General features: G+C 47.8%; 1 protein-coding gene across 1 annotated transcript in view; it reads left to right on the top strand.

Annotated features, from left to right (window-relative positions):
* Window positions 1-15,550, top strand: part of TM9SF2 (transmembrane 9 superfamily member 2) — a 993,889-nt gene that overhangs the window by 656,491 nt on the left and 321,848 nt on the right. Inside the window, exon 13 of the mRNA XM_069637011.1 lies at window positions 3,600-3,759. Within this exon, the coding sequence (XP_069493112.1) occupies window positions 3,600-3,759 (160 nt within the window). The remainder of the gene's footprint in view (window positions 1-3,599; window positions 3,760-15,550) is intronic.

The following is a 15,550-nucleotide window of genomic DNA, read 5'->3' as shown; positions in this document are numbered from 1 at the left end:
GTGGACGACGGGGTACCTGTGGTGCCAAGGCCGCTCGGGCAGTTGCCTCTTTGCCCTCAGGTAACGCCGCGGCCGTTCCCACTCAGTCATGAGGCCATGTCCCATGGTTCGCCGGTTGGGGGAAGGCTGGCGCAGCATCTTGTAGAGTGGCAAGCCATTACTTCAGATGTGTGGGTTCTGGAGATCATTACCCACGGCTACTGTCTTCCCTTTCGGCACAGGCCTCGCGACAATCCACCGGGGAACCTCTCTTTGCAGAGTCCAGATCCGCTCCTTGCGCAGGAAATTCAAGCCCTGCTGGAGAAAGGCGCCATAGGACTGGTGCCTGTAGCGGAGAGGAACAAGGGATGGTATTCCCCTTATTTTTTTATTTCGAAGTAAGACGGGGGGATTGAGACCCATCATGGACTTGCGCGGTTTGAACAAATCCTCAGGAAGGACAAGTTCAAGATGGTTACTCTCTCTCAAGTCCTCCAGGCCCTTCAGCTTCAGGACTGGTTGGTGTCACTCGACCTCAAGGATGCTTACTTCCATGTGCCGATCCATCCCAAGCACAAGAAGTACCTGAGGTTCGCGGTTGGCGACTCGCACTTTCAGTTTCGGGTCCTGCCGTTCGGATTGACCTCCACCCCGAGGGTTTTCACCAAGCTCATGGTGGTGGTGGCAGGGCATCTCAGGCAAGGGGGGGATTCACGTCTACCCCTACATGGACGATTGGTTGATCAGGGGGAGCTCTCCCGAGCAAGTCCTGGATCATCTGTCAGTCACCTGCCACTCCCTTCACAGGCTGGGCTTCTCCCTCAATTTAAAGAAGTCCCATTTGACGCCGACACAGCGGCTCCAGTACATCGGAGCAGTGCTCGACACTTCACTGGGGCAGTGTTTTCCTCCCCAGGTGAGGGCTCTTCACATTCAGCAGATGGTGCACAGGTTTCAGCATGCCCAGACGCTCCCAGCGTTCGAGTTCTTGAGGCTGCTCGGCCTCATGGCATCCTGCATTCTTCTGGTGCCAGAGGCTCGCCTGCGGATGAGATCTTTGCAGTGGGCGCTCAAGACGCAATGGTCGCAGTCCTCCGGCAGGATGTCGGACCCGGTTCAGGTGCCGCCCTCGGTCGCCCGGGACCTTCTGTGGTGGGCAGTCGAAGGCAACTTGATGAAGGGGGCTCCGTTTTGGCTTCCCTGGCCGGAGGTGACGATCGTGACGGATGCATCCCTCACGGGTTGGGGAGCTCATGCCAACGGGCTGACAGTCAGCGGTCGTTGGTCTCCGTTGGAGTCCAGACTCCATATCAATCTGTTGGAGCTGAGGGCCGTCAGGCTAGCCCTGAAGGCTTTTCTGCCGACTGCGCGAGGAAAGAGTGTCCTGATCCTGACGGACAACACAGTGGCCATGCACTACCTCAACAAAAGGGGGGGGGGGGGCAGGGTCACTTCCTTTGTGCAGGGAGGCGATGCAGCTCGAGTTCTGGGCCATCCAGCAGGAAGTTTCGATCTCGGCAGTTCATCTGGCCGGAGACGAAAACGTGACGGCGGACGCTCTGAGCAGGCAGAGCACGATCTCTCACGAGTGGGAGTTGGCTCAGGAGATTCTCCTGGAGATCTTCGCCCTTTGGGGGACCCCTCAAGTGGATCTCTTCGCCTCCAGTGTCAACCGGAAGTGCGAAAGGTTCTGCTCGCGGGAATTTCCTCCAAATGGAGCCTTAGGAGACGCGTTCGTGGTGGAGTGGTCGTTCCCGCTGCTGTACGCGTTTCCTCCAGTCCCCGTCATCCCGCAAGTGCTGCGGAGGTTACGGAAGTTCGGTTCCCGGATGATCCTCATTGCTCCGGCATGGGCTCGGAGGACGTGGTACCCAGACCTTCTCCACTTGTCCATCTGCCCTCCGCGTCGTTTTCTCTACCGAGACAATCTGCTCTCACGGGAGGGGGGTCAGGTTCTCCATCCAGAGGTCAGATCCCTCAACCTTCACGCTTGGCTTCTGAAAGGTTGAGGTATAAGGATTGGGACCTCCCTGAAGACGTGATGGAGGTGTTGCTTTCGGCCCGAAGGCCAGCAACAAAGTCTCTGTACCGTTGCCGTTGGCGTAAATTCTGCGACTGGTGCCGAGTTCAGAATGTGGATCCTTTTGCATGTGACATCCCCATGGTTCTGTCCTTTTTACTTTCTTTGGCCCACAGGTGCTTGCAAGTGGGTACCATTAAAGGTTACCTGGCGGCGCTGTCCATCTTTAAGCGCTCGTCTGAAGAGTGTTCTTACTTTAAAATCCCTTTAATTTCAGTTTCTGGAAGGGCTCACTAATGTGTTCCCTCCGTCACCTTTCCTGGTGCCCGGTTGGGATTTAAACCTTGTTCTTAAGTTTCTTATGGGTGCTCCGTATGAGCCTTTACATTCTTGCCCTTTGAGGCTGTTAACTCTGAAAACTGTGTTTTTAGTTGCGGTTACTTCGGCTCGCAGAGCGAGTGAGTTACAGGCACTTTCAGTTAAGCCACCCTTCACTGTATTTCACAAGGACAGGGTTGTCCTTAGAGTTCGTCCTTCTTTTCTTCCGAAGGTAGTGACGGAATTTCATTTGGCCCAGAAGGTTGTTCTTCCGGCATTCTATCCTCCTCCGCATCCTGGTAAGGAAGAGGAGAGGCTCCATAGGCTTGATCCTAGGAGAGCTTTAAGCTTTTATGTTTCACGCATGTCCCGTGTCAGAGTGGACGATCAACTCTTTATTGGTTACGCTGGAAAGCGTTAAGGGCAAGCTGTGACGAAACAGACTTTGTCTCGCTGGATTATTTTGGCCATCTCGGAGTGCTACCGCTTGGCGGGTAAGGACCCACCGGCTGGCTTGCGGGCCCATTCTACCAGGGTTATGGCTGCATCTACTGCCCTGCAGAGGGGTGTTCTTATTCGCAACATCTGTGATGCAGCCACCTGGGCTTCAGTACATACATTTGTACGTCACTATTCCCTTGATTCCATCCGAGCACAGGATCTGGCCTTTGGCAAGGCGGTCCTTTGCTCTGCTATTTGATTGGCTATTCTAAATTTTGATTCTAAATTCTTTCCCTCATCCTTGCTCTGGTACTGCTTTGGGAGTCTGTCATAGATATGGAATACGTCGGAGGACCCAATCCCCTCGAAGAACAAGTTACTTTCTTACCTGGTAACGTTCTTTCGATGGGATGGTCCGACGACTTATTCCATATCGCTCCCGCCCTGCCTTCCCCGCTGCAGAATTTCTTTGCGATTGCAGCTTACGTTCCGCAAGGCTTTGTGTCTGACTGGCAGTTGGCTAGTGTCACACGTTCTGGGGGAAAAAACTACAACTGAGGCTACGGGCGTCGTGCGTCCTACTTATCACATCGGATGACGTCGGACGAGGTCCTCGACGACGGCGCATCGACGTCATCGACGCAGGACGCAGATGCCGAAAAAAGTTTCCGAAGCAGCACAGCTGTGGTGATTACATGTCATAGATATAGAATACGTCGTCGGACTATCCCATCGAAAGAACATTACCAGGTAAGAAAGTAACTTGTTCTTCTCGACCTTCATGAGGTTATTTAACACTGTAACATAACAATTGAATTATTTGTATTGTTTTGTGTTTCAGAATTGTGTTTGCCGATTTCTTCATCATGAACTTAATCCTTTGGGGTGAAGGATCATCAGCAGCTATACCATTTGGTACTTTGGTTGCTATACTAGCTTTGTGGTTTTGCATATCGGTCCCACTGACCTTTATTGGTGCCTACTTTGGCTTTAAGAAAAATGTAAGTACATTGAATAAAATGTTGTATGGTTTTTAAAATTGTACTTGGAACACACCCTAAAGTGTTAATGATTTCTCAATCTGTTTTACTATGAACTTCAGTGCAGATGTTATTGGCATGTTTAAATCTCAATCGTGTGATATTCATTAATACTGAACCGCTCTGATTATGCAGTGGGGTGTTGGGGGGGAGGGGGTCGGGGGGGTTATAGCTCTTTTCTTTCATGTGAAGCATTTGCCTCCTATTTCACACAATGACTTTCTGCTCGATGAGGTGTATTAGGCAGTAAGATATAACTGATATTGAAGGATAAATTTGAGAAGTAGCATGTGGAGGATGATCTGAATGAGGTACAACATACCTCAGAGCGTTGTACAGGATCTTCCTCTGATCCAGGGAAATTTAACGCAACCTGCTGCAGGACCTGCCAGACCCCGAAATATGCCAAGAGCCATGTCATTCCCTACAGCTAGTAATATAAAAATGAAACCAAAGTACTGGTGCTCGATGCTCAGAGGCCAGCTCAGCCCCCTGTGCCACTTGCACCACAGCCACTGTTACGGGTTAATGTGATGGTCCCTGTGGATACCCTGACATCCATGCCAAGACCTGTGACCGAAGGCAGCATAATGCCACTCCAATCGCTATGTTAGGATGGTTTCTTTCATCCCTCGGTTTGTTGTGCAATGGTGAGGGGGCACAATGGTCAAAGCTAGGCAGCAGGGTTCCCTGGCTCGCCTAGTGTTAGCAGTGGCTCAACAGATACGGTCAACTCTTCGGAGGATATAGTGTAAAGTTTATAACCTGTAAGAGATTAGTAAAACCCAACCCAAAGTGATGGACCTGATACAGGAATTTGCCGAAAAGTGGTTGTTCTATGATACTAAAGAAAGTACATGTGTTAGTAGTGCGGGATTTCAATCTCCAGTTAAACCAGTTAGGGAACTGGGTGGGTTATGGAAAGAGCAGGACATTATATGCGATATCCCAGATCTTCAGGGTGAGTATCCAGTCTGATTGCATAGCCAGGCAACAGACACTGCCCATATATTTTGACTGAGGGCCTGTAATGCACACTTTAGACCTGATCAACCCACGTAAAATACATTTCTGATGCTTGTGAATCGGTTTAGAATCAGATGCTGTGCATATAGTCCAACATCTAGTGGTAATCGCAGAGTATTGCATCTTTCTTTCGAAGATGAAAAGGGATCATCAACATGGGCGTGACTGTAACACTATCCCTAACATGACGTGAAGTGTACCCAAAATCCCTCTCATTGAGGTCCCTCAGCAGATTTTTTTTTTTTTCGCCCAACTAGTTGATCGCCTTATGTGGAGCTCGCAAGTGTTAATATTGCTCATTAATTACTTTTTTATCCCACTACCGATGGTCGTCTAGTCTTTGACCTCTTCTCTTCGACAACTACTTTGTGGACTTTCGACGCCGTAGACATCCACTTCTCGGCGACTGGTGTATTGATTGACTTCTGTCGACCGCATGGCCTCAGCCCTGCAGCCAGGTCCTTACAGTAGGAAGAGTGGGACCCGGGGTTTAGTCTTTTCAAGAATGACTTTCCTTTTCCCTTCTCTTTCCCTATTTGGTCAGGCTGCCGTCTCCCTCTGCTATGAGAGGATCCCCTTTAAATATTGTCCGTTGTCTAAAGGTAAGGTTCTGTGGAAGGACACCCATCGCCTTTGCAATAGGTGTCTACCTCGCGACCACGACAAGCGTTCTTGTAAGTCCTGCAAGCTCTTTCGTCCCAAGACTTAAAGGACAGGCGGACAAAGCGGTGGGTGACCTACGCAATGCAGGCCAAGAGTCATTCCCCTGTTGGCTCCGTTGCTTCGGATTACTAGGATTCCAGCGGCAACCATGGCTCTGACCTGGAAGCCATAGACCTTTCGGCAGAACCCTCAGGTTCCCAGATGCTCGTCCCCGGCCGACAAACCACCAATTCTGTTATGGGGAGTTCACACCCCGGCGACAAGGGCACGCACGCACCACCTAAGCCAAACACACACAACACCTAAGGCCTCCTCGAAGGACACGTTGAAGAAGCGGCAAACGCCAACAGGCCCACCAAAAACTTCCACTGTGCCTGCCGAACCTCATGGTCCGGCGCCCTCCGCGCCAGTCTTCACGGCATGCAACAGGGCTTTCTTCTCACACGTGCGTACCCACAAAAAAGCACACTGTTACTGACACGTTATCCAAGGGCACGCAAGCACCTAAGGCTTTGGCAGAGTCGGCGCCGGCAGGCACGTCGAAACCCAGCATTCAGCTGCCGAAAATATGTGAGTCTCGCGGCTATTATTTCGGCAGTGGAAGAGCACAGTAGCACCCCCTCTCGTCGAGAGTACTCTGAAACCTCCCAGCCTCTCTTAGGGGCTTGATCAGGAAAATCTCTCCTTTCCGACCAGCCTTTTCCTCCTCCAGACCCAAATCTCTGCTTCATCCTTGTGGACTAGGCAGAGATTTGAAAAGGATATGGACAAGATGGCACAATTCATAGACTTCTCAGATAAATACATTACTTATAAGAGACCCAAGGAGGAAGACTCCTGCCCCATTCCACCAAAGCTGCAGAAGCATCCCATTCCTTCACAAATACATCAATATTAGGTCTTTGATTATTCAGAACAGGAAGAAACATACGAGGACAGTCCTTTCGATCAGGACACAGCTGACCAGGGCCCGGATTGGGATCAGATCGATCAACAGATCAGGGGCCTTGGCGCTCACCCACTCAAACCCCATCCCGAGACATTATTTGTCTCGACCTGCCTTTTTCACCTCAGCAGAGGCAATGATCGCCAATAGATGACCAAATGTTATTTCATGCCATCCTAAAGAGAGCCACAGATCATTTTCAGATCGCTACACAGCAGGCTGTCAGAACTTCGTTAAGGACATTCTCAAAGAAAAACCTCCCACTAGTCAGGCTATTAGACTACTCCACTCATAAAAGAAATGCCTAGCTCCTTTATTGTATCCGTCCCTCAAGGGCAGTCAACCCCCGGGTTGAAAAATTGTTTCGCCCTTCTCCATCTGACCCTATGTATATTCGAGGTCATGCCACATCGGACTCTGTTATAACAACCAGAAAGACGGTAGGGGATTGGAAAAAACTCTACGCTCTCTGCAAACATATTACCACATCTGCGGCCTATTCAACCAGGATCGCTAATAATACGACCTTTCTCACTCGTTACAGCGACATACAATGGGGCCTGCACCAAGAAGGATTCCAAGAGGTCCCAGAACCCACGCGATCACGCCTACTGGCGGTCGTGACTGAGGGCAGACAGGTGACCAATAATATACCAAAGAACACTAGACGCTGCTGAAACTGCGGGACACACTCTAGCACAAGGAACTCTACTCCAGAAATACGCCTGGCTGAAAAACTTGGGCTTCAAACCAAACACTCAGGCCTCCTTGATAAAATACCCGTTGGGAGTCCAACTTATTTGGTAAGACTGTAGATGACACCTTGGAGACTGCTAAAAAAAAGAACATGAGACGCTGAAATCGTTCAGCCAAATTACGGCCAAGCCCTTCCAACACTGAGGAGGCTCAAACTCTCGTTCCTTTCAAGGTCAGTCTTTCTCCCGGTCTCCCCATGGTCAATATGGTGCCGTAGAGGCAGGAGCTCTACCCTAAGGGGCTCCCCGGCCTCCACATCAAATTGACTCGCCAGTCTGGGTCCCTTACCATGGCTCCCTGGTCAGGGAATGTTTGTCCTCATTCATTCACGTATGAGAGGGCATCACATCAAACCAGTGGGTGTTGAAAGGCCGACACACACTATTATTGCATCGAGTTCCACCAGCCACCTCGATGCCACCCCCCAAAGAGCAGACGCCTATCGCCAGCACACCTGAACATCCTGCTGGAAGAGGTGCAGATCCTTCTGTAAAAGGGCGCCATAGAAGTCGTCCCCATTCTCCATGTAAACAAGGGTATTCTTTCAGTGTACTTCCTTGTACCCAAAAAGGATCTCCCCATCGATCAGCCCAGCAAACAAATATGTCCAACCGCAAAAGTTCCAAATGACAACATTGCAGGAGGTAATTCCACTGCTGGTGCAGGGGATTACATGGCCACATTGGATATGAGGGATGCATACTTTCCTATTTCAATGTTACCAGTACACAAAGTACCTAAGGTTCATGATCGAGGACACACTATCAGTTGAAGGTTCTTCCCTTCAACATCACCTCAGCTCCAAGGGTGCTCACGAAAGGTACTGGCAGTAGAAGCTGCTCACCTGTGCTCGCAGTCCATTCCAGTCTATCCTTACTTCAATGACTGGCTCATAACGGGATTCGTACGGAAAATGCCTAACAAATACCCAGAAGACAGTAGATCTCCTCTTCAGCCTAAGCTTCTCGATCAACAAGAAAAAGACCAGTCTAGACCCCAGCCAAGTAAGTTATTGGGGGCTCTAATTCAGACCAAAAGCGGCGTTGTCTTTCCCTCTGAGAGGGTTCAAAACATGGTGTTCCACATTCCGCAGTATGTGACCGTACACAAAGCCATGCGACTGTTGGGAATGATGGCCTCCTACATTTGCCTAGTTACACATGCTTGCTGCGCCCCAGGCAAGAGTGGCTCTCAAGCCAATGGTGTCGGGCCAGCGGACAGTGGGACGATCTAGTGGTTGTCTCAGCAGCCCTCATTAAGGCTCTGCAGTCCTGGTCCAGGGAAAACCTTCTGCAGGGAAAAATCTTCACCACCCCTGCAGTAGAAGCCACTCTTACCACAGACTCCTCTCTGATGGGGTGGGGGGCTCACCTCCAACAGACGGCGCATGGCTGTGGTCCCCAGCGGTAGCATGCAATCACATAAACCTGTTGGAATTGCTAGCATTGTTCAAGGCCCTGAAGGCTTTCCAAACACACCTTCAGGGGAAGACGGTTTTGGTCCTCACGGACATTACTACAGCCATGTATTACCTAAACAAACAGGGGGGCACTCAATCTCTAGGGCTGTCCAAACTGTCACAGAACATATGGAAATGGACTGTCAAACACAAGATGTTCCTCCTGTCACAACACGTTCCAGGGGAACTCAATCTTTTGGCATACGTACTCGTCAGACTTCCCCCTTCCTGTAGAGTACAAGTGGCAACTACACGAGGACATTGTACTCGACGTCTTCGCAGATTGGGGATCCACAGAGATCGACTAGTTCGCAACTCTGGAGAAAGTACAATGCCAAGATTACGCCTCCAGGTACCCTCAGAACTGCTCCAAGGGGAAACGGTCTCTGGATAACATGGTCGGGGAAATTTGGCCACACTTATCCCCCCCACCCCCTGCTCCTGCTCAACAGAATAGTGCACAAGATGCACCAAGAGTCAGTCGGTATGATTCTGGTGGCCCTGATGTGGGCCCGCCAACCTTGGTTCTCCCATCCCATGGCAGTGTCAGTCTCCCCTCCCAGGAAGCTGCCATGCATGCCCTTACAACATGAAAAATAGAACAGGCTTTTTTTTTTTTTTTACTATTTGGGAATTGGATTCCATGAGAACTGCAGATGGTCCTCTCAGGTTGCCAAAGCTTGTAGTAATCTTGGAAAGTATGGTGGGGCAACCAATTCCTTTTTTTAACACAGGAGTGGTTCAATTTCTCCAGCAGTTAAATTATACCATAAGCAGGCAATGACACCCTTCATTTTTGATGTAGAAAAGAAATATGGGGTTATGATAGTTCAGCCCCGTAACAAAGTTGATGTTTTTGAAAAATGTGCTCCTGTTACTTCAAAGTTCACCTGCTGTATCATTATATCCGGAATATGATGTTAGTTCGGTATGTGACTTAGTTGCCTCAAAGCCAGTTTATTTTTAAAACGTTCTTGATTAAAGCACTTGGAACAAAGCATTCCATACCCATGATGAGAATTACATGGAAGCCGTTGGCATTTTCAAGGGCATACTTGCACACAGACAATGCAGTAGGAGACGACAAAGAGTTGTGAGATTAGTGACCTTCATAACTAAAGGCAGAGCCCCAGGTGAGGGGGATAAGTACTTGCGGCGGGGAGCACAACCAGAAGGCTTATTTAGTGCATGCCAGGAAGGTTTGAGGGAGTTCCCATGTCTTTGGGTGGTTCCCCTCCGGCTGCATTGTGGCACACTGTTATTCAATAGCACTCGCCCAGGCAACAGCGCGCAACCATTGGTTGGCCGATGGTATAATGGGCCTTGACCAGCAAGTATCAGACATAAAAAAAAGTCTCGACGTAACTTGACAAGTCTACACGCCCGCCCCACCAGATCATAAAATACATGGAAAAGGCATTGCATGGAGGTAGCATCAAGACTACCACCAGTCATATCAGCAAGTATGGTACAGACCTCTTCCCTGTATCCATCAAGTTTAGAGCAGCTCCTACCATGTGAAAGTACCCAGCATCTTCCTCCCCACACCTAGGACAGCAAACCGCACGTTTGGGTAAAATGTTTTAGACAGGACAGAGTTTAGTGGTATCTGTGTAGGACTTTAAGTTGAATAAAGTCTGTTTTTTACTGGCTTAGTCTGTGGAGGGTGGTTAGCCTTGGGGAAATATTGAGACGCATTAAAACATTTACTAAGTTTGGAGGGGGGAAATGTATACCCAGGGTTGCACATGTAAAAGAGCAACTTATTGGGTGAACTGAGCTTGCATTATGGGAAGCCCCTGACGACAATCATTTTTCTGCCTTATCCAGGATTAAGAGAAGCAATTACAAGGAAACCATAAATGATGATAGAGGCTGCTATAAACCTTACATTGGGCCCAGGCTACCTTGGGTGTAAGATATGGCTTTGAGTGCTACCTAGATCATACACACCCGCCGTTTGAGAGATCTTTGTATACTCACTTCAGGATGGGAACATTACCTCTGGCATGTTTGACGAAATTCTGGGGCCTGGGGGTTGGGCACATGTCCTTGTTGTGATTTAGGCATGGAAACTCTTATACATCTTTGTGTAAAATTGAAAGACCTGAGAAGCCAATATCTAAGACGGTTAATTAGAGAGGCTAGTTTACGATCTACTACTGAAGGATTGACATTTTGTAAAGATTCAACTACACACCATATTCTATTTGCAGTAGCTTGTTATGTCCACAGGGCCTGGTTAGAATAATATTGGTAAAGTTGAGAGACTGGAAGTAAACCAGACACTTTGCCGTAAGTTGGTTGTGAAGTGTGTTGGCTGTTTCTTTTCTCAGGTAATTTTTGGAGGCTGTGAGCTAGCTCTCCTCTTGCTATGAACTTAAAAGATTTGCTCCATTTTTAATTGTTGTCATTTTTATAAGCAATTAATTTATGGAAAAGATTTATTGTAAAATGAATTAATCTATATTTACTTATTGCGAATGGAAAATGATTTTGTATGGGTGTTTTAATGTTTGTTACTTTATTCATGTTAGGGAGAATTCTCAGAAATGTGTTAATTCCCTTCTACCTTAGAGACCCCCCAGCTCTTTTTGCTGGGCGTTAGGACTTCTAATTTCTAACCTGGAGTGAGCAAGACCATTTTCCCCACTCTCGTATATTTTTCTATGATTTGGACTCTGGTTCTTTTGACGTGGAGTCTGACAAACTCCATAGGCATCATCTTTACGTTGTGACACACTGCACCTTCAGTGCAGTAGCACAGGGAAGTCTCTTAGATTTCCCAAAGGTTTAAAATACCTTCTCTTGGTGAATCTGTTTCCAAGAGCAGTAAAGTGAAATTGACTTTACTTAATAATTGAAATCTTACACTAGGGTGCTGAGGTGGGGGGGGGGGGTTACTTAATATCCCCTTTGTCTAGTTTCTCATGTAATATTTTTTTGTTAGCTTTTCTACAATTAATGGCTGCTTGCAGTGGTTTACTATTTCCTACCGTTGTGTGTTTCTACCGCGGGCTGCATTTGCAGCGAAGCACCCATGGGTGCCCATTTTGTCAAAATGGCCCGGTCTTCTTTTTTCATCATTTCTTGTTGGGAAGGTCCTTCTTGAGATTTACCAGGTTTGGTCCCTTTGTTTTTGTCTTTGGCGGGATTCACTGGTGAAGCCTGCCTCTGGCTCGGGGCAGGAACCGAGGGAGGTGCCCAAAACTGCCTCTGCTTAGTCTCCTTGGTTACAGGAATGCACCCAAAGGTGATTGGCTGAAGGGCTGTCCTCGGAGGACAACCACCCGGCTGTGGGATTGACAGCTAGTCTGCGAATGAATAGGAGAAACATGCATAAAAGCCGAGGCTTTTGGCTTGGAAGGCAGAGTCAACCACTGGACAAAGGAATCCAAAGAAGAACTTGGAAGAGACGCCTGCTGCAACTCCTGGACCGTCGGTTTGCGTGGTGAAATCCTGCTGCATTGCTGAAGCTCCTAATTCGCCTCGATTAGAGAAGACCTGCAAAGGATGACCTTTCTCCTTGGGTTGGTGAGACCACTCAACCCCAAGACGAGCACATCTGGAAATCTAGGAGCTGGCTGTACTTCCACTGCTGCTGCAGGAACCGATTGCCAGGGAGAGGAACACCAGAATCGAGTGTGTCTTTAAGTCAGACTCTAGCTCCAGGAAGATCCTCCGGACTCCCAGGAAGCAGTAGTGGCCAAGCTTGAGCCACCTCAGAGTGCTGTACCCCAGATGCGAGGAAAGTCCATAGTGGTATCCGAGAACCACAGTGGTGCTGTTTGCGAGAGCCGCGAGAAGCTGAAACTACGAAGTGCTGCTGATCTGAAATGTGCCGCCTACTGCCGCCGACCTTCCATTCGTAGTGCAGGAGTCCCCAGACGTCCTCCCTCTTGTCCCCACGACTGAGGCCCAGGAACAACATGATCTGCAGACCTACACAGGAACAGAAGCCGCTGGAGCCACTTTCTTCTAACCCAAGGTACTGTAAAACTAAGGGGACTTGCCTCTTGTTGTGTAGCCTTGCTAGTTCTTAATTGAGACTTGTCTTGGTTGCCTTTGCAGAGATGCTTGCAGCTTTGCCCCTCACAAGCCTCCCAGCTTGTGGCCCTACAAGGATTTCATTTTTATACAAACGCTTCTAAAACATTGTGCAATACTTTTTACCTACCTGCCAGAAGTGCTTCAGCTCACCTAGACTTTTGTTCAACAAACATTGGCTGTCCTGGCTCCCTGAAAGACTCTTCTTACCTCTGACTTTGTGCTTTGCCTTTCCCCCAGGAAAGGGTTAATTTACTATGCATTGGAGGGTTCAATAAGTACTTACCTGCTTAAGAAGATTTGTTAAGCATTGTTTTATTCCCTCATCTACTTTTGACACTATCCTCAGTATTGCTCTAAATGTACCAGTCGTATATGAATGTCTTGGTTATTTAAGTAACTTCAGGGTGTAGGAAGAATCTGTGTGCCATCCCAAATGGGTATTTACTGATTTAAAGAAACTGATTGTATTTTGAATTATATTTTTGTTACATTGTTAGGCAAAGTTTGTATGCAGTACCCTCTGGGAACACTACAAACACGGGTATATAGGAATCCCAACCTTTGGTATAAGCTTGTACTACACAGGTGTGGTAGCATATTGAGCAGCCAGGCTTATCCAAGAGGGGTCAATGTGAGCTGTAGTCAAGTTAGAGAGAGATTTACAGTTGCAAGTATTCAAATAAACTTACACTCAAGGTTTCTTGAAAAAACAATGATTAATGTATCAGTCAGTTAGAACAAGCCTTCTTTACAAGGGAGCAATGTAATACTAACACTCAAATACACTTCATGAAATACACACTCTTAATATCTCTAAATCAGTAGATACTGTTTTGCGATGGCCCACACACTACCTACGCCCTCTGGTGACTTCAATTGCTAGGGTGCTGTGGACATTAATATATCACTGTTGCATTTAGAATCATATAGTAATAAGTCAAAGGAAAAGGTTATTTAGAACAAGAGACCACAAATACATTAAGCATGCAAATACTTTTTGATCCTCCCAGGAACTCATTCAGTACAATAGGCTAGGCCAAAGTCAATGGGCAAAAGTCTTATATAGGGTGCAGCGCTTCTGGTAGGTTAGTAAAAAAAAAGTCTTTCCCCAATGTCTTAAGAGTCTTTGAAGAAAAGAATCAAATGTAGGGCCACAAACTGATTAGACTTGAGTAGTAGAACATGCGAGCAACTCTACAGTAAGAGGTAAGTTCTCTCAGACTTTTAACAGTACCTTTTTGTATTGAAGAAAAAGTCAAGCAGATGACTTCTGTCCCTGTGCAGCGCTGCAGATCCCACTGTTCCTGGGCCTCAGTCGTGGGGACAAGAGGGAGGACTTCTTGGGACTCCTGCACTGCAATGGGACGGTCACCGCTCGCAACCCGCAATCTTCAATTCAGTGGCTGTTAGTATTTCAGCTCCTTGCATCTACCGCAAATAGCAACACTGCGGTTCCTGGCTGTCGATGGACATTCCTTGCTTCTGGGGTCCCGCACTCTGTTGAGGGGGGCTCAGTCAGTCCTGCTTCCTGGGTGTCCGCAGGATCTTCCTGGAGCTCTAGGCCAGCTTAAAAGTAACGCACACAGTCTGGTGTTCCTCTCCCTGGCTATACAGTTTCCAGCAGCAACTCTGTTGAAATTCAACCAGCTCCGAGATAGATGTCCAGGTGGCTTACTTTGGAGTTGATTGGTCCCACCAACTCAAGGGGAGAAGTCGTCCTTGCAGGGGCTTCTCCGTTGATACAAATTTGGAGTTTCAGCACAGTAGCAGGGCTTCACCGGGCAAACCAACGGTCCAGGAGTTGCAGCAGGCATCCTTCAAGTTGTTCTTCAGTTCCTTAGTCCAGTGGGCGACTGCCTTCCAAGCCAAAAGCCTTGCCTGTTATTCAATTCTTTCCCATTCAGTCCATCCTAGCTGTCCGTCAGCCAGCAGGGGGGCTGTCCTTGCCAGACAGACAGCTGGCCAATCACCAGAGTGCATTTGGGTCTCCTAGGAGACTAAGCAAAGGGAGTTTCAGACACCTCTCTCACTTCCTGAATACTGCCAAAGGCAAAGTGAACAATGGAACCAAACAGGGTTTGGCGCGCAGAGTAAATTACAAGAAGGATCTTTCCACAAAGAAATGGCGAAAAAAGACCAGAGCCATTTTGGGTGTTTTACTACAGCCGTGAACGTGAACGCAGCCCACGGTAAATGCACACCACAGTAGTTAAAATGAAGCCACTGCCACCAGCCATTCAGTGAGGAAAGGATAACATAATAAATGTTATATGAGAAGCTAGACAAAGGGATACTAGATAACCCTTCCAGCACCCTATTGTAAGATAATGTGTGCTGGGTCTAGAAAGCTATAAATGTAACATCAATTTCACTTTACTGCTCTTGGAAACAGTAGTTTAACCAAGAGAAGGTATTCAAACCTTTGGGAAATCTGAAAGACTTCCCTGTGCCACTGCAGAGAAGGTGCTGTGTGACACAATGTAAAAGATGCCTACGGAGTTTGTCAGACTCCACAACCAAAAGAAACAGTGTTCAAAAATCACATAAAAATACATGAGAAAGTGGGAAAAAGGGTCTTGCTCTCTCCAGGTTAAAAATATCAAGTCCTCAAACTCCAGCAAAGTTGCTGGGGGTCTCTTAGATGGAGGGAATTGGCACATTTCTGAGAATTCTCCCTAACATAAATATATATTGCTCCCTTCTAAAGAAGGCTTATTCAACTGACTGTTAAATTAATAATTGTTTAATCAAGAAACCTTGAGTGTAAGTATTTATTTGGATACTTGTCACTGTGAATCTGTGTAATAAGCCTACAGCTCACATTGACCCCTCTTCAAATAAGCCTGGCTGCT

This window comes from Ambystoma mexicanum, chromosome 7p (assembly GCF_040938575.1).
Source record: "Ambystoma mexicanum isolate Mex_15411 chromosome 7p, UKY_AmexF1_1, whole genome shotgun sequence".
Taxonomy (NCBI): Eukaryota; Metazoa; Chordata; class Amphibia; order Caudata; family Ambystomatidae; genus Ambystoma; species Ambystoma mexicanum.
Note: the sequence above shows the minus strand (reverse complement) of the source record. Positions and strands in the feature narration are given on the sequence as shown.